The 21,951-nt window shown below is 41.5% G+C and overlaps 2 protein-coding genes across 17 annotated transcripts in view; one reads left to right on the top strand and one right to left on the bottom strand.

Moving 5' to 3' along the window:
• Positions 1-21,951, bottom strand: part of robo2 (roundabout, axon guidance receptor, homolog 2 (Drosophila)) — a 429,877-nt gene that overhangs the window by 299,439 nt on the left and 108,487 nt on the right. The window lies entirely within an intron of this gene.
• LOC141770849 (uncharacterized) lies at positions 16,045-20,309 on the top strand. 2 transcript variants are annotated; one of them, XM_074640693.1, is made up of 6 exons: positions 16,045-16,346; positions 17,730-17,895; positions 18,093-18,248; positions 18,566-18,658; positions 19,007-19,081; positions 19,478-20,309. In XM_074640693.1, the coding sequence occupies exons 2-6, from the start codon at positions 17,791-17,793 to the stop codon at positions 19,784-19,786; spliced, it is 738 nt and encodes a 245-aa protein (XP_074496794.1). In that variant the 5' UTR covers positions 16,045-16,346; positions 17,730-17,790; the 3' UTR covers positions 19,787-20,309. The 2 variants fall into 2 exon arrangements, with proteins under 2 accessions (XP_074496794.1, XP_074496795.1); XM_074640694.1 differs by lacking the exon at positions 19,007-19,081.

Raw genomic sequence — 21,951 nt, 5'->3', positions numbered from 1 at the left:
CTTTGCCAGTCTGTGGTGTCAGGGGTCAGCACACCTAGGTCCCTGCCTTTGCCAGCCACCCGGCTTACAATGCACTCCACTTCAATGCCTATCCCTGCAAGTGGTGGGCCTACAGGGTAGTGGCTCCATGTTGTTCTTCTGAGGAAGAAGAGGAAGAGATTCAAGTCTCGGGGGAAGATGTATCCATATCCCTGGCAGCTCCTTGGCAGCAAGGCATCAGGTGTGGTTAAGAGGATGAGATTCACCCTGAGATGCTGAAGGCTCTGGACATTGTTGGGCTGACTTGGCTGACACGCATCTTCAGTGTTACATGGCGGTCGGGGACAGTGCCTGTGGAGTGGCACACCAGGGTGGTGGTTCCCATTTTTGAAAAAGAGGACCTGAGGGTGTGCTCCAATAATCATATTGCTCAGCCTCCCATGGAAAGTTTATTCCAGGGTGCCGGAAAGGAGGCTCTGACCGATTGTCGACCCTCAGATCCAGGAGGAGCAATGCAGATTCCGTCCTGGCCGCGGAGCAGTGTCCCAGCTCTTTCCCGGGCTGTCATGGGAGTTTGCCTATCCAATGTACTCTGATCTCTAGGGTGTACTGCGGGAATATGGGGTACCAGGTATCATTGCTACAAGCCATCTGGTCCTTGCATAACCAAAGTGAGAGCAGTGTCCATATACAGTACTCAGCACAAAGTCAGCATGTTTTCAGTGGAAGTTGGCCTCCGCCAGGGTTGTCCCAGTAAATGGAAAATGGACTTACATTTTTATAGAGCTTTTCTAGTCTTCCGACTACTCAAAGTGCTTTACACTGCATGTCAGCATTCACCCATTCACACACACATTCATACACTGATGGCAGAGGCTGCCAACTTTGCCCATCAGGATCTAATCTAAATACTCATTCACACACCTATGGCTATGCCTTCAGAAGCAATTTGGGGTTAAGTGTCTTGCTCAAGAACACATCGACATGTAACCGGAGCAGCCAGGGAACGAACTACCGACCTTCCGATTGGTGGACGACCTGCTCTGCCCTCTGAGCCACAGTCACCCAGTGTCCCTTGTCACTGATTCTGTTCATGATTTTCATGGACAAGATCTCAAGGCAAGGCCATGGCGACGAGAGTTTCTGGTTTGAGGGGCTCAGAATTGCATCTACAGTATGTTCTTTGTAGATGATGTGGTGCTACATCAGACCGTGACCTCCAGCACACAGGTCTGCAGTCAAGTGTGAAGCGGTCTCAGAGTCTGAAGCCATGGTTCTCTGCCGGAAACTGGTCGATAGCTCCCTCTAGGTTGGGAGTGAGTTACTGCCCGTAGAAAAGGATTCAAGTATCTTGGGGTCTTGTTCACGAGTGAGGGTAAAATGGAGCAGGAGATCGACTGGTAGTTTGGTGCGGCATCAGCAGTGATGAGAGCGTTGTACTGGACCATTGTTGAAGAGGGAGTAGAGCCTTAAAGCAAAGCACGCAATTTACCAATCTATCTAATCTCAATTTACCATCTATGTTCCGACTCTCACCTATGATCATGAGCTTTGGGTAGTGACTAAAATAATGAGATTGCAGATACAAGCGGGCGGCCAAAGTTTTACACCAAGGGTGGCTGGGCTCAGCCTTAGACACAACTCAGACATCCGGAGGGAGCTCAGAGTATAGCCGCTGCTCCTTCGCGCCGAAAGGGACCAGTTGAGGTGGTTCGGGCATCTGATCAGGATGCCTCCTGGGCATATCCCACTAGAGTATTTCTGGGCACGTCCAACTAGTATGAGGCCCTGGGGTAGACCCAGAACATGCTGGAGAGATTATATACCTCATCTGCCCTGGGAACAATTTGGGGTTCCCCAAGAAGAGCTGGAAAACATTGCTGGGGAGAGGGACGTCTGGAATACCTTGCTTAGACTGCTGCCCCTGCGACACGGTCCTGGATAAGCAGAAGAAAAATGGGTGGAAAGATGGAATTTCCTCTTTGTTGCTATTTGTCAAGCCAATTTATTGTGCAGAGTCCATAATCCTTCAGTTTGACTGCTGTAATTTAGAACTATATTGCAATTAATATAAACTCCGCCCCAGTTTTTGCACAGAGCTCATCATAGCCTTAATGATCTCAAATGCAAAATAAGACATCTCCCCAGCACTTAACCCAATGCATCAAGTATTAAACGATAAGCTCAGGAACCATAAAAGGTGTCAGAGACGGTGCTTTTGTTATATAACCCTCATTTGCTATTCCTAGAAGCCTGCTTTGACACTATCAATTATTATTAGTTAGGCATGCAGTTTCTAGTGAAGATGAAATGCATTATGTGCAATGAAGGGAACATGACTGTGCCTGAATGATTCGTGTTCAGAGAGAGTCCAGAAGATTTAAAGGAGAACAGGGCAGACAAAATTACGTTGATGCCTTCATGCAGCTTCATGCATCAGTAGTTTTGGAAATATTCATGGAGGGAAAAACCAACATGACTGACTCTTGACTGCCCAGGGACACTGCATGGTGTTTTATGGAAGCACTTTGTTTGGGGTCGCTGAACACATTTAAAACCAGCGCAGGAAAAAGCTTTGTCAAGACGACCGGAGATTGAGATGACCTATCTCACTTTTTTATGGAGCCCACAGGCTGCAGGCCAGCTAATTATGACTGACCCAAGGAACGTGTGGCCGCTGGTCACCTCTGGCCTTGAATGGCCTCTAGTGGCCCTGCCTCTTCCATTAAACAAGGCCAGAATGGAAGAGTTTATGAGACAGAGCATAGACACATACAGTATCAAATAAATAAAAGAGGGTGGTCACAGGATGAGCATAGACAGCCTGTGTAAATGGGCCAGTGGCAAACAGTAGCATTCTAGATACAGATTGAAAATTCCATTCGGGCTGCAACTAACGATTATTTTCATTATTGATTCATCTTTTGATTATTTTTACCATTAATCAATTAGTCATGAAGTCTATTAATATATAAGAAAATACTTTAAAACTCACATCACACTTTCCCAGACCCTAGAGGGATGTCCAGATCAATTTGTTTTGGCCCTGATTTGATCCCATACTTAAATGTACCTAAATGTTGATTAAATATGTATTCGACACATTGAAATCACAGCTGTAGACCACGAAATCAGACACCTTATTTTCACAACAGTATTGATACAAATAGTACTGAATTGAAGTTTAACAGGGCAGGCATCACTCTGCTGGAGATGTTGGAACTACAGAAACACTCGTGACTGTAGACAGGTGTTAGACTGGGCTCAGAACTTATTGAATCCTTGTATTTTGCCAACATCTGTCTCTGAACTCAGAAGTTTGGCATTTTTGCTTTAAAAAAATACCTAAACAATTAATTATAATTATCGAAATTTTGCAAATTAATTTTCAGTTGATCGACAAATCAATCAGTAATCTAATCGTTACAACTCTAAACTCCATACTTGTAACATTCACGTCCTTTAATTTGATTCAAAATAAAGCAGATTGACTTTGGATATTTAATTTACTACGGGAGAGGATCTTGTCTGATCAGTATATACTTGAGTGTAGCCACTAGAAAAGCTGAACTGATAGTTGTGGTGTAGCTAGGAGCCTACGCATGTAGCCCACATAGGCTTTGTTGTAGCTGACCTCCTAATCAATTCAACTACACATCTATGCAGATACACTGGGCTGCTTGTGTTTTCTCATACACATTTCTGATGCCAGCTGAGACTGTTAAGACAACATTAAATAGTTGTAGAAAGTCTCAGTAATCTTCTCCTTTTCATTAAGACACATCTAGTAAAACCATTCCCGTTGCAAACCCTCTACTCGCTGCTCTTTCATAGCAAGTGACAGAGCATAAACATGATTACTCTGCCTATTGATTGCACAGCAATGGTCTCCTTTTCAGTGGCTACTCAAAGCAAACGTTTCCATGGCCGCTCTATAACACAAAGAGAATGAAAGACAGTTAACACTACTGTATATCTGTGGGGAATGTAATTGAAGAACAATACGATAAATGTGTTTGGTGGTGGTATCAACGAGTGAAGTCCGACGTTGATTTATGAATACAAAAACAAAGTCGTATAGTTAACTACAGCAGGACTGCGTAACCACCAGCGTAACCTCTTGTGTGGAGTATAAATCCAGAGTACTAACCAACATGCATGACATATGTCAAGTACATAAATATCAAGGTCAATATCAGGTTCATACAACCATGACAAAATCAAATAGTCAGTGATTGTAAAGTAGGATGGAATGGTTTAGTAAAGCAAGCTGCATTCATACTGTTTTAAGAGTGTATTTTAAATGTTTGATAGGTAACATTTCACTGCAGTATTCATCTCCATGATCACCGAGTGTGATAATACAATGGGCTGACCTACTGCTAATTCTGGGAAACACAATTACCCTGAAACAGTAATGGCTCATGCAGGACGTGATGGTATCATTTAGCCCCATTACATTTACAATTCACACGCACATAAAAGGAGTAAAAATACGAAAAATACGAGACAATGAACACTTAATCACCACATTAATGAGATCAAACATCCACTACTGCCTTCTCTGAGACAGAAAAGGCAATCTGACAGGGATAAAAACGCTCTGCCTCAGTGTTTACAAACCCTGTGACCATCCTCCTCAACCCACAAATTACAATTAACTCACCTTAAATGTGTGGGTGTTACATGTAGTGTAATAGAATTCCAGCAGCCTGTTAATGCACCCCTCTAAAACATAAAAAGCACACAGGGGGTCAATGTGGTATAGCTGATGTGTTTACTATGTATTTGACCTCAAAACATCATTTTCAGCAACAACGTTCTGTCCATCCTAATTGCACCCGCAGCAAAGACCCATGTGTGAAGCCAGGCTGTTAAACAGAAAATAATCATCCACGAGGCTAGAATATTACCCCAGAGTGAAACACTGAGTAAACGTTTGTAGCAAAACATCCTTTTTTGATTCAGCAAATTATACCTTGAAGCAACTTAACAGAAGTGAATAGAAGCGGTGTGTTTCCAAGGCAAATCGTTATCGCTGTTCTTCAAAGGGGGAGAAAAATAACTCTAGAGAAGGGAGGAAAGAAAAAAGAGGGAAGGGGGTGGGGGGGTGTAAAGATTGAGAGAAGAGAAACAGTAAGGCATAGAGAGAGTGTGAGTGCATGTGTGTAATGGAGTAGATGTAGTAGTGACGAGTGGCTCTCCATAAGGCCATAAGGTAAACTCTATGGGAACTGTGACTTCAAGCCAGAGGTATTGAAAAGGCAGGCGATAGCAGTAATGAAAGAAATGCAATAATAATGCAATAATGCTGGTTGGGTGAGTCAGCTGGGCCTCCAGCATTGTGCAGTAGATGACCTGGTTTCTCTCCTGTTACGTTCCTCTACTGCAAACACAGGGCCAAGGTGCTAGCCATCAATAATAAATACACACAGTTACTGTTGCCACAAGCCCCTGAGCTGCACAGGACTGAGATGGAGGCTTATTAAAGTCCCTCCCTTCTGTTATTGTTTAGCCCTGGAAGAATGTGTTATTATGAAAAATAGGACAACAAAGAAGAGCATAGCTTGGCAGAGTGTCAGAAACGGCACTACTAAATTGCCACTGTCCTTGGATAGAAAATTTGGGCTGGGCTGGGCTGGGCTGGGCTGGGCTGGGCTGGGCTGGGCTGGGCTGGGCTGCTGGGCTGGGCTGGGCTGGGCTGGGCTGGGCTGGGCTGGGCCGGGCTGGGCTATACATTCAGGCTGCATCTGCCCTGCTGCAACTTTCTTGTTGCCATGGCGTAGAGGAAGTGACTTGCGTAGTGCCAGCGACTTGCCTTTTGTGGTCATTACTCCCTTAAGGACGCTGAGCTGGGGGACGGTGCGTGAGAACGCTGAGCCGAGGTCAGCCAGTCAGTCTTTCTGTGCGAGGGCTTGGTATCACCAAGCATTACCAATGTGCCCTCCGCACAAACAATTGAAAACTGTCGGAAATCATAATTTGACCTATTTTAGATTATATTTTGTGTAGGCAAGGTTAATGTACAGCCGCTTACTTGTAGAAACATGTAACATTTAATACGTTTTGCTACTTTTGTTAAAGGAACAGTCTGTAACATTTAGGGGGATCTATTGACAGAAATGGAATACAAGTATGTTTTCTTCAGTGTATAATCACCTGAAAATAAGAATTGTTGTGTTTTCGTTACCTTGAGAATGAGCGGTTTATAGCTACATAGGGAGCGGGTGAAACCTCACTGCTATATGTCGCCAGATGTTACACACTGGACTAGGGATGCTAATTTTGAAAAAAAAAAAATTTAACTGATAACCGACCCTCGTTAACCAATTATTAACCGCTAACCGAGATTAGTGCGTCGCATGCAGCAGTGCGCCGGCTGCAGTGTATGAGAACAACAGACAACGGAGTCCCCAGTTCACCCGTCCGGTAGAGTTGCTGTAGCAGCCTCGGAGCTGCGTGTAGTGTCGCGGATACATGCAGCCACTCCCACCGCATGATTTAGTTTAGTTTAGCAGGTTGTCGGCTGTGTGTCTGCCCGGCGTAACGATAGCAAGTGTCCGTGCTACTTTCACAGCTGAAGCGTTGCTGGTGGCTTTGTGCTCGCCATTGTCACACACATACGGTCTGTCAGGGCGGCATAACTTTAGCGAGTGTCCGACAGACCGTGATCGTGTGGCGGCGGTGGGTGTGAGGTTGTCGGTGGCGTTCTAGCTGTGAACGTAGGTGTAGCAGTGTGTGTACAGTTTATTTGTCGGTGAATAAAAACTCCTCAGCTCAAGCTAGCTCAAGACACCCGAGGCAACTTCCTGTATCTTGCAACGCCGGCTCAGACTCCCTTAAGGGGGGCTGTTAAGGTGGACCAGCTTTTCTCCTTTAAGTGACAAGCCGCGCTTTTTAATGACTTATTAATATTTCTTTTAACCGTTTAACCGATAGCGCTAATCAGTTAAAATTATTAATGTCGGTTAATGGTTAATTATTAACATCCCTACACTGGACCTTTAAATGAAAAAGAAAAGATTTGCAGAAATTCTCAATGGAAGCTCTTTTAAAAAAAAAACTACTCCGTCCTGAATCTGGTATTTTTCCAGGAAAGGAATTTTCTCAATTTGTACTCGATTGCCGATGTTTGATTGATTATAAAATTGCTTGCAATTCATTAAAGCCACCATAAAATTCTCCACCAGCCATTGAGAATTTTAGACTTTGGCGCCCTCCCATGGTAGCATGTCCTAAGCTCCTGTCTCTAGCCATTGAACTTACCCAGGGACACTGAGATAAATGTGTTGAGAGCAAAGTTGTAGCCACACACAATTCTATTATTATCTAAAACATGAAATAAATTCTTAATGGAAGGAAATCATATTTGTATTTTATTTTGTCATTGACCAGGAGGCAGTGGACGGCTGGAGAAAGAATGAAACACCTCTCACGACGCCAAAGATCATCTCCCAACAGAGACGTGTTACGACCTCCCATACAGTATACGAGCGCTTGTTATCACAGTAGTGAACTCTATCTGCTGATGAAGTCTATGAGATGCAGTCTCTTTTGACTCCATATTGTGGTAACCGCTTTAACGAAATATTGTGACGACATGTTTTTGCTATTTCATCCAGCTCTCCCACAGACATTCTGCTTGATTGATCTGGGAAAGAGTGATGGTCTTAAACAGGCCCACTAACATCTCTCCTGTCTGAGCAGGTTTTGTGCTTGTTAACGGGTCCCCAGTAGAGTGAAGCAGAAGAACTTGTTCAAGGTCTGCTGGACTGTGGCTTCAGCACGTCATCACATCAGGGACAGGACAAGGTCCTGCAGCAGACCCTGACAAATGGAACTTTTCCTGATGACTTCCTCCCCTACCTGCAACGTGTCCTGACTGTCCTGATGGTGGCTCGGCGTGACGTGGAAGGTTAAAATCTAGTTTTTGTGTGTGTGTGTGTGTGTGCATGTGTTTCGTATGGCTGATGGGGATCTTTGGGGGAGCTGTTTGTCCATGCATCCGCTCTGTAATCACTGCCATAAAAGAAACAAGAGGCAACGAGAGACAAGCAACTGGCAATAAATGACACGTCCTCCCAGCGGTGTAATAACTTCCCCATCCATCAGTCAACCTCTGTTCACACATCTCTTTCCCTCTCTGCCATTCCACTTCCTGCTCCTCCCCGACTCACTACAGCTTCCCTCTCTGGGGAAGAATTACTTGGACGGACAAAGGGATTGATTGAGCTAGGCCGCCATTTGATGTTTATTTCGGCTCAAATGAAACTGTCTTGTCTTGCAGAGACTATAGCCACATGATAAATTACAATATGATATCACACCTTCATATGTTCTCCCCGTTTCAGACAGGCCATGTGTTTTGCCAAAAAGACCTTGAAATGAATCTGCGGCCCTCCCTCCTAAATTTACTGTTGCAGCAGGGTTCTCCATGAGATCGATTTCACACCATATTCCTGTAAATGATGGCTGGCATGTCAAAGTCCCCAGCTCCCCGCTGAGAGAGGGGGCAAAACAAAGACAAGCAGAGGTGGTAGAGGAACAGGGTGGACAAGGGTAGGATGGTATTAAAAGAGGGGCACAGAGAAGACATTGTTGAAACTAGGGTTGTCAGAGTAAACGCAATAATAACGAGTTAACACAAATTCATTTTAACGCCACTAATTTCTTTAACACCTTAACGTAACTTGCAATATTTATGTTGCAGTGGACTCATTTTTAAATTTTTTAAATTTTTTAATTGAAGATACTGGCATGACTAGAACACCTACGGAATCTACTGGTACCAACCATGTCATATTAGCTTGTTGCAAAGGAGGCTACATAACGCTCCGAACTTGCACTACATTTTGGCGAGGAAAAACTGGCATAGCCATTTCAAAATCCATTTTCAACCTCAAGATATGTGAATGTAAATGGGTTCTATGAGTACCCCTTTACAGGCATGCTCACTTTATGATAATCACATGCAGTTTGGGGCAAGTCATAGTCAAGTCAGCACACTGACACACTGACAGCTGTTGTTGCCTGTTGGGCTGCAGTTTGCCATGTTATGATTTCAGCATATTTTTTGAATGCTAAATGTTTAGTTATGTTCTAGCGATGTTAATAATTAATTGTTTAACCATTAAACGACAATAAGAACTTCAACCAGTTAAACAGTTATAAGAAATATTAACAATTTAATAAAAAACTGAGCAAAACTCAGAGGAGCGGCTTGTCACTTAAAGGAGAACAGCTGGTCCACCTTAACAGTGAGTCTGAGCCAGATGTTTTGCTAGCATTGTGGCTAACCAACTTTATTTTAATCAGCTGGTGGCAAGCAAGACACGGGAGCTTGGCTTGGGTCTTGAGGAGTTGTAGCATTTATATTATTATTAACGACAAGTAACCTGTACGCACACTGCACTGCTACGTTTACAGCTGTAACGTTACTGATAACTTCATACTCATCGTCGTTACACAGACGGTCTGTCGGACACTCGATAACGTTACACCGGGCTGACAGAGTAGCCAGGCAGACACACAGCTGACAACCTCGCAGCTACACTAATTGATGCGGTGGAGACTTTTACTGGGAAAGTGGCCTGTGGCATGTGTCCACGACAAGGAACGCAGCATCGTGGCTGCTACAGTAACTCTCCCAGAAGGGTGAACTCTCCCGGTTCTCTGTTTAGCACATACACCGCAGCTGGCGATGAGTAATTTAACCTGTTTGTGCATCGGCTTATCGTACAACCATAACAGCGCTGCATGAAATGCACTAATCTTGTCGGTTAACGATTAATGATCGGTTAACGAGGGTCGGCCATCGGTTAGAAAAAAAAATCTAAATTAGCTTCCCTATTATGTTTTGCTCATGCTTTATGTTAAAGGTTTCTGGACGATATTTGTCATTGTTTTGTGTTGTTAGTTGATTTCCAATAATAAATATATACCTATATTTGCATAAAGCAAGCATATTTGCCCACTCCCATGTTGATAAGAGTATTAAATACTTGACAAATCCCCCATTAATGTACATTTGGAACAGATAAAAAATGTGCTATTCATTTTCGATTAATCGCAATGAAAATCATGCGATTAATCACGGTTAAATATTTTAATCAATTGACAGCCCTAGTTGAAATGTGTTGAGAATGAAAGAAAAGAACCAAAGAAAGCAAGAAGAGAAGACTAGCAGAAAGCCAAGAGCTGTTTGAGAAGACAAAAAAATAAAAAATAAAAGAGCGGGAGCTAAATCTGTTCTTTCACAAACATGCACGGGTGAGGTGATGTGGGCCCCAGAGCAGCGCTTATTTATCTGCGGGGAAAGTCGCGTGTCACCCTTCTCCCTGCCAGCCACCGTGGGGTCATAAATTACCTGTCTGTAAGCCATCAATCTGCACCGGGGGCGACAGCTAACCACAAGCTTACACTCTATCTCACACGCAAACACACGTGTGCAAATATGTACAGTACACACAGACACACACATTCACAGGACCAATGCACATGCACATGGACCTGACTGTGCTCCACTAACAGTTTGCCATTTCACCGTGCGCTCTGTGCACAAACTTTCCTCACTTACAGATAAACATTCCCCGGTATTACAATCACCAATTGAAATATTCTGTTTGAAATCACTGCGGCAGAGAAAAGAAACGAGGCTCACTTTCTGCACTATTGAGTTTAAAAAATCATTTTGATGCATTTAGTTCATCTCACGTACACTTTCATTCTGGGAAAACAGCGAAAAAAGGCTTAGATGTATGCTATTTTTACACTATGCAAAACAGGATAGGACTCAAATAAAGATTCAAATGCTGTATCATTTCAGGAGGCAGTGATGTGAGAACAGGCACACACACGGGCACTTTGATGAATTTTCGTTTTTCTTCAGCAGGAGCACCAGCAGAAACTTCCAATCACATCCAGTTGGATCCCTTCAGCATTAATAATTCACCAGCCTTTATCTTCCTTCCCTGACCTCTTAAATCACTATCACAAAGCTGCTGGTCATGGAGTTAAGACCCCTCCTACTTCCCTCTGCTTCGCCTCAATCCATTGCTCTTCATTACCTATAATCTTATCTACCCTCTATTTCTTTTTTCCAGAGGAACCATGAGAATCACCAGGATTATTCATGGAGAGAGTGTCTTTTCTCTTATAGCCAAGTAGCCCAAGTGGCAAAAGCCTTGTCTAACACCATTAGTTAGAACCAGTAAGGATGGGATGGACTCAGTGGGGTTATGCAAGAAAATGAAACAGGACTAAACAGCGCTGGTGACCAAGATGCAATGTCATGCTAAGATTTGCAACAGTTCCCATTTTTCAAGCTTATGTGTTGGTTCATGTGTATGTGTGTGCGCATATGTGTGTCCGTGTGTTTGTGTGTTTGACAGCAAATGAGAAAGAGAGGGAGAAAATCTGATGAATTGTCTCATATATGGAAACCATCAGCAGTCTAGTGATTTATGGGGTTAATAACGGAGTCTATTCACAAGCCTGCAGTCCTGTTGTTTTTTTCTGTTTGTGGTGGGATGACAGAAATACTACGGCCACCCATTTGCTCGATGCTATCGTCGTTCAAAAACCCATAAACCTGGTCCTCGCTCGCATCTGTACCATTTTGCACTACGGGCAGGGCCGCGTGTGCGTAGGTGCACACACGTGCACTCAAATTGGGGCTCTGTTTGCATTTGCACACATTTCCACACATTTCCGAAGCAAGACAAACACAAGTACAAACTTGGAATTATTCTCCCAAGGTAATACTCAAAATAAAAAAAAAGATTGTGACCAACAGAAAAAAATGGAGTGACGAGTAATTTTAAGAAAAAATACTTGTGTGCAAAAAAAATGCAAATGTGACGAGTGCAAGGACTGCAGACGCTCTCAATGCAATGCTGACACGTGGTCTGTGCCCTGGCTTTTGTAGTCTTCTTCTCCCCTGATCCCTTAAACCTTCAGTCAGGTAAAATGTACATACTGTTTATTCAGCCCGGTCGCGCGAAAAGGCGTGTGAATGACACAATAACGCGCAGGGCAAACGTGTGTAATAAAAACGCCGTTCTTACTTTAGGCGTGTCATTTTCATGCCATGTAGTCTGTACTGACTGGAATGTAATGACATAGAATGAAAGGGTACAAAGACCACTAATGGCGGGTGTGGTGATGTTACGTTGTTTCTGTATGTATTTCACTTAGGTTACGTACTGATTTTAAGCCCAACTGTGACATTTTTCCTAAACCTAACTAAGTGGGTTTGTTGCCCACTGCTGGTACTGCACCTTCATAAATATTCACGCCTCGGCGAGGCAAAACGTGACACTGACACGCTATCCTCGGATGGGCAGGCAGGTCTATTAAACACTTTGCCGTGATATTGGGTTGATATATTCCATACCTTGTTTGAAATCATGCAGCAATAGCAGGTAAACCAGGAATGAAGACCAAACCTCTGGTATAGTATTGTACTGAATGCGGATAATGTGGGCTCCATCCTATATTAGATACTATGAGTACTCAAATTTAATTCTCAAAATTACACATATTTCATATAATATGGTAAATACAGTAAACTGTTTTGCTACCCCGATAAAGAACATTGCATTAATTTTGTCCCAGAAGCTACAGTAGTGTACAATCTGTTGTACATTGTATGTATGATGTTAACCACATTAATAAGCAAATGCCATCTGTTAATATGCAATGTTGTTTGCAAGATATCCTGTTTGACAGCCAATCATCACTCATTTCAAATACAGAAAATGAGCATGTTATCAAAAAGACATCAACTGTAATGTATAATAGATGCACCTGCTTCAGTGCTGTCTGGGGTAATGTCATTGTGTACATCGTCCTGAGTTTCATAATGGGGGCAGTCATTATACATGCAGAGCAATGAAAAGATAATTATGAATCCCCCAACCGTGTTCTGTCATTTGGCAGGCTCTTTAACACAAAGCATACGTTCCAATGAGCCTCGGCTAATCTTCACAAGAGACAAGGAAATTGGCTCTCTCCGACCGACTCCATTCCGCTTTTCATCTGTGGACTTGCCAGGTTTGAAATCAACATGAAAGATTGGAGGGGTGAGGGCAGAACAAGAGCAGGAGAGCACATGAAAGCCCAAAAGTAAGCGGGAGCGAGGGACGGAGCGGAGGAGAGAGACGTGGAGCCAAACAGAAACGAGCTGAGGGCAACTAGAAAGAAATAAAGGGGGGAGAAAGGAGAGCACAGTAGCAGCAGCAGTAGCAGCAGTAGCAGCAGCAGCAGCAGCAGCAACAGCAGCAGCAGCAACAACAGCAGCAGCAGCAGCAACAACAGCAGCAGCAGCGCTAATATGTTTACCTACTTAATGCCGCTATAGTGCTGATTGCTTTATCAACCCCAGTGAGCCTGGATATGAGATGGAAGAATTGCAAGCAGGAAGATCGATGAGACTAGTATGCAAGAAATAATGTGACAAGAATATCTGCAGGGTGTGTTCAGAAAAGACTAGATGGAGAAGAGGTGGAGAAAGCAATACTGGGCTGCTCTGTTTGCTGAACACTGTAGCGGTCACAGCAGGCTACAGGTTACAGTATGTGATTGTGGCAGCTAGCCTTAGCTGGCGAGAGTTAATGGGAAGCTGCAACCTCCACAGCTCTCTAATTGCTGTATTAAGTGGTGGGTAGGAAGATAAAAGGGAAAGGTGCGGGGCTAAATGTGTGAGGACTCATAATGTTTGAGGTGCACAGGGAGACAAATTAGCCTGTTGATAAAGGCAGCCATGGAGGGAACGACGGTGTGTTTGGAACATTGTCGCAGGTTGATTGATCACCTTGCCACAGCCCCGTGTGTGTGCGCGAGTGTGCGTTATGTACTCACAAAAGGGGCGTGTGATTAATTACTTGGAACATCATTCTACCCAGGTTTTCAGGACGCAATTAAAACTGAAAAGGAATCAGCCGCGAACATTGTCAGAGTTGTACAGACGCGTAAATGCTTAAAAATGCTGCTATATAGAGGACGTGCTCACTAAATCAAAACCAGGCACTATCAGTGGGCACCTGAATACGCATCCATCAAAAGAAATCTACTCGAAGAAAACGGGCGATTCAAATAGCCACGTAAAATGTGTTTTGTCAGTTTTGAGAAATAAAAGGGCACGAGAAAGGTGTTTGCATACAATTTGTAAAAAGTGCTGGCTTGGGTTTGATAAAAGATGCTTTATTCTAGTGACGGTGCTTTCAACAAGCCTTGAATGTCTGTTGTCATACTAATGCAATTCCTTTTGACAGAGGCTCTTTTAGCCTAAAATAGATCCATCAGCATTCTCAATATATTCAGTGCGCAAAAACCCATCTTCACTCACACACACACTTGCACACATTAAAAAAACCATGCACCATGAAGTTAAACTGCAATAACTATAGGCATGTACTGTAGATAAAGCATAAACACACACACACACACACACACACACATATTATAGGCTTATAAAGAATCTGCAGCTCAAGCTAGAGGCCTTGATATGACAAAGATACAGCTCAAGGATAGAAAAGCACTTTTCCCTCACCAAGGCCGATTGCTGTGAAATGGAATGGAAACAATGATACCTATAGCGAACAACAAGCAGGCAGACAGACAAACAGAGGGAGCGAGCTAACATCACATCAGTGCCGCTGCCACAGCCTCGTTTCATCGACAGTCAAAGCCATTTAGACAGAAAGTGTTAGATGGCCGGACCCAGGGCTCTCTCTCTCTCTCCCAACGACTTCACAGACATATTTATCTGCATTAGGGATTAAAGTGCTGAGGACAATCAGATTGGAGATGGCTAATTCCACAGCTGTCTACCCGCAACACAACAGTTGATTATTCCTGAGACTTATCTCTCTCTGTGTGTGTTTAGATGAAAGCGCTTGTTGTCTTTTTTTCTCTTCCCCCTTGTGCTTTTCCATAGCTTGTTTATCGCCCAACCTTCGAAGCGCTTCCCGAGTCGAAAGTGGCTGGGTTCAAACAAAATGCCTTCCTGCTAATTATCTGCAATTCCTCATCTTCATAAGACCCCCTCCCCCTCCCCCCTCTACTTCTGCAATTGAATGAATTTGAATAATAATGACTACTTGGCTCGGTGCAGTGTAAATAACTGGCTGGTGCCGGCTAGTTGTCCTAATTTTCACTACTTGTTAGGAGACAGGTTAGGCTCCTTAAGGAGTTACTGTTGGTAATCCTAGTGCCAGGTGGTCTGAAGAAGACCACATTCAAACTGGCTGCAACTTGTGATGAAAAATATAATAAGATAAGATAAGATATTCCTTTATTAGTTCCGCAGTGGGGAAATGTGCAGTGTACATCAGTAAAGGGGATAGTGCAAAAAACAAGAAGCATCAGCTAACACAGTAAAAAAAAGAGCTAAACAAAGTGCAACAAAATATGAACAATTCACATAAGAGCAGTATATACAGTATTGACAATAAACAGACTATTAACAAAATTGCACAAGTGGAAAAATGATATTGCACAGTGAGAATGAAATGAAATTCCACCTGAAAAATATTGCACAGTATGAATGAATTACACCTGAGTAGTAATAATATAATAATAATAATCATAACATTAGCTGGTTCCAGCTCCTCTAAGGTGAAGATTAGCTGTTTTTCTCTGATTAATAAAATTTAAATTGAATACTAAGACTGTCAATCGTGATTAATTGCAGGTTTTCCCATAGTTAATCGCAATTAATTGCAAATCAAACACACACTTTTTATCTATTCAAAATGTACCTTAAAGGGAGATTTTGTCAAGTATTTAATACTCAAATATGCTTGCTTTATGCAAACGTATGTATGTATTATTGAATATCAATTAACAGCACAAAACAATGACAGATATTGTCCAGAAACCCTCACAGGTACTGCATTTAGCATAAAACAATATGCTGAAATCATAACATGGCAAACTGCAGCCCAACAGGCAACAACAGCTGTCAGTGTGTCAGTGTGCTGACTTGACCGTGACTTGCCCCAAACTGCATGTGATTATCATAAAGTGGGCATGTCTGTAAAGGGGAGACTCGTGGGTACACTGAAAAAAGTGCAACGACTGTGTCATTCATTTAAAGTGCATTTTTATATTGGTCTAATTGAAAATCATGGTTTCCGGTTTAAACCAGTTTTTTTCACTTTGCTTTAAAGCAAATAATACTCCCCCTGGAGTAAAGTAAAGCAATAATTTAACTCAAATAGTATTTTCACTTCAAACCAGAGATTTTCATGTCACGTGACCACATGACGTCACATCAGCTCGCTCCTTCATGAAGTTTGCTGTCCGCCATTACCTCGCTTCAACAGAGAGGACGACTGCTGTTCAAGAAAACTCTTTTAAACAAGGTAAGAATAAGAAATTGTGTTGTTTTTAGGGGCACATGTGTTTTCCGTGTACATTTATGGTTAGTGGCAGGATGGACAACTATTTTACACTGTCTCTTGTATTTTGCGCGGTGGTTAGCTAACACTAGCTAAACCAGGTTATCTGCTTTAATGTGTCATGTAGAGAGAAACCTTTCTTTACCAACGCTTCACACGTGCAAAGTCAATACTGGAGCTAATGTTAATGCTAATGTTGTTAGCTAAAGTCATTTTCTTCACATGAGAAAAGTGCTCGGGAGAGCCATGGCTGTGTTATAACGGGAGACCGGGAGAAGGGTAGAGGGCCGGCGGGTCTGGACATGTTTCTACCAGGGCGGGGCTGGGCTCCTCCGCCGCTCTCACACACAGAGACACACAGAGACACAGAGAGCTGCAGCAGCAGAGCCAGGTGAGGAGGACTAGGTGAAACTCCGCGGACACTTTAACGTTACTGAATTGACGACCATAATGAACGTTACTGTAAGTGTCATAAACCTTTGGAGTAAAAACGAAATCAATTTATTAAAACTTGTGTTTAACAAACAAAACGTAATTTGACAGAGGTGACGCACGTTCACCGGCCGTCTCTCATCCACAGCCAGTCTGTTTACTGCCTCAGCTCTCTGTCTGGTTACTGCATGGAACCGTTGAGTTTAGAGACATCTCAGACATGCACCCCCACCTCCCTCTATCAGGGTACCCTCCAGACCCCCACCTCCCTCTATCAGGGTACCCTCCAGAACCCCACCTCCCTCTATCAGGGTACCCTCCAGACCCCCACCTCCCTCTATCAGGGTACCCTCCAGACCCCCACCTCCCTCCATCAGGGTACCCTCCAGACCCCCACCTCCCTCTATCAGGGTACCCTCCAGACCCCCACCTCCCTCCATCAGGGTACCCTCCAAGCAGTGAATGTGCTTAGATAAGCAACACAGGGAGGGATTGATAGTACGACAGGTGATTGACAATTTTCTGTGCCCTACACATTTTTTAATCCAGAGTTACCGTTTTGCTAAGAGGAATATGTTCGTTTATATGGTGACTTTGCTCTTTTTGCTCTTGAAACAACATGTTGTAGGCTAATATAAATCCTGTGAACTCATATGAATATTACTTTTACTCTTTTTAAGCTTAATCAAAAATGATGAGAATGGATTGAGTACTAGATAGTGAGTATCGATTAAAGAGGAAGAATTCATATCACATTCTCCATTTTTTTCAATGTTAATGCAGTATACTGTAATACCACCAGTATGTCTAAGGCCTAATTATTAAATTAGAGTCTGTAGTGACAATTATGGACAATGTTAACTATCCCATCAAAAAACTAAATGTGAAATCTCACCTTTTGCTTTGTGTTTACAGGTTTGCTGTTGTTTCATGAAAAGGTCACAGTTTAGCCACATTGCTGAATTTGGTAAGTCCCATGCTGGACAAGATTTTTTCACTACGAAGACAGGACGTTGTGGGAAAGGAATCAGGAATGGAAGAGTTGAAAGAGAGATGGCCTGCATGGTTCACAATGGATGAGGTAAGTAACTTCAGTGGTGGCCTGTAAAGTAAATAATATTATCCCCTATCATAAGAAACCTGCTAAGAAATGGAGCCAAACCAATTAAAAATGCATGTTTTGGCCCTTGATATCAAAAATAAGATCTCATGCACCACACAGCTGTAATGTAACATGTAATGCAAGAACATTTGCATGTGCTATTTTGTTTTTTAAAGGTCAATGCTGAATTCATGAGGATCACAACTGTTCCACTTCAACCGCGATTCCTGGCTTCCTTAGACAAGCACCACAGCAAGCTGATTGACATCATCAGAAACAAGGGAGGAGTTGTCAGGGAGAAAACCCGGAACATACTGAAAGTTCTTGATCAAGTATGTACTGGTACATACAATACATAAACATTTGCCTTATATCACATAAATAGTAACATTGTAAATAGAAGCAATAGTGCTCATCTTGTCAACACATTTGATTGTGGAGTTAGATTACATGTTGGAAGATGTACTACGTTTGTCTTCTCAGTTTGACAGGCCTTTTAACTGGTTTGCTCAAAGCATTTGTAAATCACAATTACTGTAACTCCCATTTGTGCATTGTGTAGTGTTTGAATCTTCAGGTTGCATCTTCAAGTTGAAAAATCGGACAGTATAGTTTTGCATTATGTGTGTGTGTTTGTGCTCTCACCTAGAGCCTCGAGGTGAATCAAAAAAGAGAGTGTCTGCTGAAGTGCCTTATTTTGTACCTTGGGGAAGACGTGGACAAACTTATCAAGGAGTATCTGGTAAGTAGTTTTGCATGAATCACTTAAGCTATACACAAGATAAAACATTGAATATTCAAACTTTAAAGCTCATAAACGTGGTCTCAGGTCCTATAAAAATACTCAAGCGTATCGTACATTCATGTACTGTACATTTGACTATGCCTATAATTATTGTGGAGTTCTCTGCCCCCCCAGTGGTCATTAATCATCAATTTTTTTTTAAATTGAATATGTCTAACACAACGACTTAAGTCTCTTTGCTGGTTTATATTTTATATTTTGTAAAACACTATATAGTGTGGCTATATTTGGCTGGAACCTATTCAGATATTTTAATTGCAGTGTGAAATATTTGTCACTTCAGAGCAGCAGCAGAAGTGCAGATGGAGTAGCGAAAAGCCTGGACATAAAATGGATATTATATCCAAATATTGGATTGTGGTAAGTGTCTGAAGATTCTGAAATTAATGAAAATATGGAGACACAAGGCAGTTGTAACTTTTAACATTATAGTGAATCTTATACTAGTATGTATGCTACTGTATTGTACTATTTAAGATGTTATAACTTTTTGGATATAGCTTTTATTAATGTGTACCAATGCTTTACTTGCGATAAAGTCAAATGTTTGCTATGAGGAAAATATTTGGAGGAGCTGCCATTAAATCTGCTGGACTTTGCAAGTCATTAACATTTTCGCATCACTAAAACCCCAATTTAAGTTTTTTATTGAGATTTGATTGAGAGAATTGTTTGTATAGATATTTTCTTGTATTGGTACATCAGTCAGTGGTTTCATCAGAATAATTTTCTCATAAATGTCTTGTCTTTTATCAGGTTGTGCAGAAGGATGAAGCTGAAACCAAGCTTGAGAGGTGTACAATGGCAGTGTTTGTCATCAGGGAGGAGGAGGATCCTCTCCAGCCACCACATGACATTGGGATTGCTCTTGAAGGTGTGGAAGTCCTTAATGGGTTGCCATCGGTCGCACATGCATGTGCCATGTTATTTGGCTTCGTCTATGCTCTAAACTTGAGCTATCCAGGTGAGCTCAAATACACTTTTGATGCACTGCAGAAAATATTCATGGAGATAGAGCCAAAGAAAATGACACGCAAAGTGTGCAGTCTGAGTGTCAAGCTCTAAATACTGGATCAATCAAGGAAGACATTTGGATACAGCATGTTTTTGTTCTGTTTTATAGCTTGTATTCAAATACATTCCAAGATGATGGAAGAGTTTCATTGTTAATTGTAAATAAGAGAGAGAAACAGACTTTAATTGAAAACTGGCTCCAGAGGATGCATTGCCAGCAAAAAAAGTGGAAAGGCCAACGACATACCTAACAGAGACTGTCACTTTTAAGTGATGTGAAGAAGCGAAACAATTGTGCAGTGATAAAGGACAAAATGGACAAGACTTTTTCACTGCAAAGACAGGACATTATGGGAAAGGAATCAAGAGTGGAAGATTTGAAAGATAGATGGCCTTAATTTCTGATTGTCTCTGTTAACAGAATTCTTTCTGTGGTATAAATATTGTGGCACTGTTATTAACACTGAAAATGTGAATAATGCTAAATTCACATGACAAGCAATTCAGTACTAGTAATGGTAATGTTCTTAAACTGACTTATGCACAAAAGACCAAGCTTTGTTCATAGATTGCACCCCCAACAATTGAACTGCACTTTTCCTTGGTTGTTTTTTTGGGTCTCTTGATCTCACATTTGTAATGGTTCAAAATAATGTGACATTCATACATTCTGGTCATTTTATCAAAGGATAGTCAAGTTTTAACACTGTTAGAATCTATTTTTACACTTCTTAATGGCTATTACATTACATATCTCAGGTTCTAAAGGAGAGATGTACAAACCCATTTCACATGTTAAGATATCTGTGGTTAAGGTTACAGAAAGGTTGCATAAGGTTTAAAAAACATTGAAAAGATCATGATTTATTTGATTTTATAGTTACTATGTATTTTTCCTCAAGTGTTGAGTATACTTGCTAGCTTTATTGGCCGCACAATTCATTGTGGGTTTCCTTTTTTTGGGTGTTTTTTTTAAAAAAATTTTAGTACATAACAGAAAAGGTGATGCATATTTTAAAAAGACATCACAATAATTCCTGTCTTTATTAATAGTAAACTAAACATTGTCTGTAACAAAATGTTTTTTGAATTTGATCTTATGTGAAAATTCTACTAGCTTTTGTTTATGTGAAAATGTAAGTTGTAAAAAAGCAAAAAATGCTATTATATTGACACAGATAAAGTATCATTTTGGCTTGCAACTAAAGAAAATATATTGATTAAGGTAAATTAAAATTTTAGTTTGTTTGTACTGAATCAGAAATTTGACTTGAGAAAACTTAATAAAATTAGATGTAACAAATTAAAGCATTTTAATTAGTTTATTCCAAAGTAAAACTCTACTTGGATGTAATAGTAAATATTAGTTTTTTCCAAAATGAAAAATTAAGTTGTAACAAAGTAAAAAAATAGTTTATGGTCTTCATAATAAATAATCTTTTTACTTTGTGTGAATGTAAGTTTTTGACTTTGGCCAAACAAATATTTAGATTTATATTAAATCATAATTACGGTTTCAACCAAATCATAAATACAATTTGAGAAAAACTAATAAAATTAGATGTAACAAATTAACTTGATTTTTTTAAGTTAATCCAAAGTAACATTTTTTTCAGTGTACCCATAGAACCCATTTACATTCACTGATCTTGAGGTCAGAGGTCAAGGGACTCCTTTGAAAATGGCCATGCCAGTTTTTCCTCGCCAAAATTTGCCAGTATCTTCACTTTAACTCCCGCTACAACCTCCAAAAGATCGATTGCATTAATGCGTTAAAGAAATTAGTGGTGTTAAAACAAATGCGTTATTATGGTGTTAACTTTGAAAGCACTATTAAAAACATTTTGTTTTTTGACTGTGTACTGTTTGTTGTTAGGGATGTTCAAACATCAGTAAACAATTAATTGATGAATCTAAATAAATAATCAACACATGCAGTAAATCATTAAGTCGTTGTTAGCTGCAGCCCTAATGGCAAACATCAGGGCTAGCATTTGTAGAAGAAGGCAGTACGCGGTAGGTTCACATTGGATCCATCTCTCTTTTACAAAAGCAGTCCTGGCTGTTCATCCACCAGCAGCTCTACCCCTCCAAGTACATATTCAAGGAAGTTGTTACAAACAACATTCTTGCCCACGCACTTCACCCTAATGTTCACACCGCCACACTTTTCAGTTACGCAGCATTGACTCTCGCACCTGCTGGAAAAAAACAAC

The sequence above is a fragment of the Sebastes fasciatus genome, chromosome 7 (assembly GCF_043250625.1).
Source record: "Sebastes fasciatus isolate fSebFas1 chromosome 7, fSebFas1.pri, whole genome shotgun sequence".
In the NCBI taxonomy this organism is placed as follows: Eukaryota; Metazoa; Chordata; class Actinopteri; order Perciformes; family Sebastidae; genus Sebastes; species Sebastes fasciatus.
This window is presented reverse-complemented; position numbering and strand designations above follow the sequence as displayed.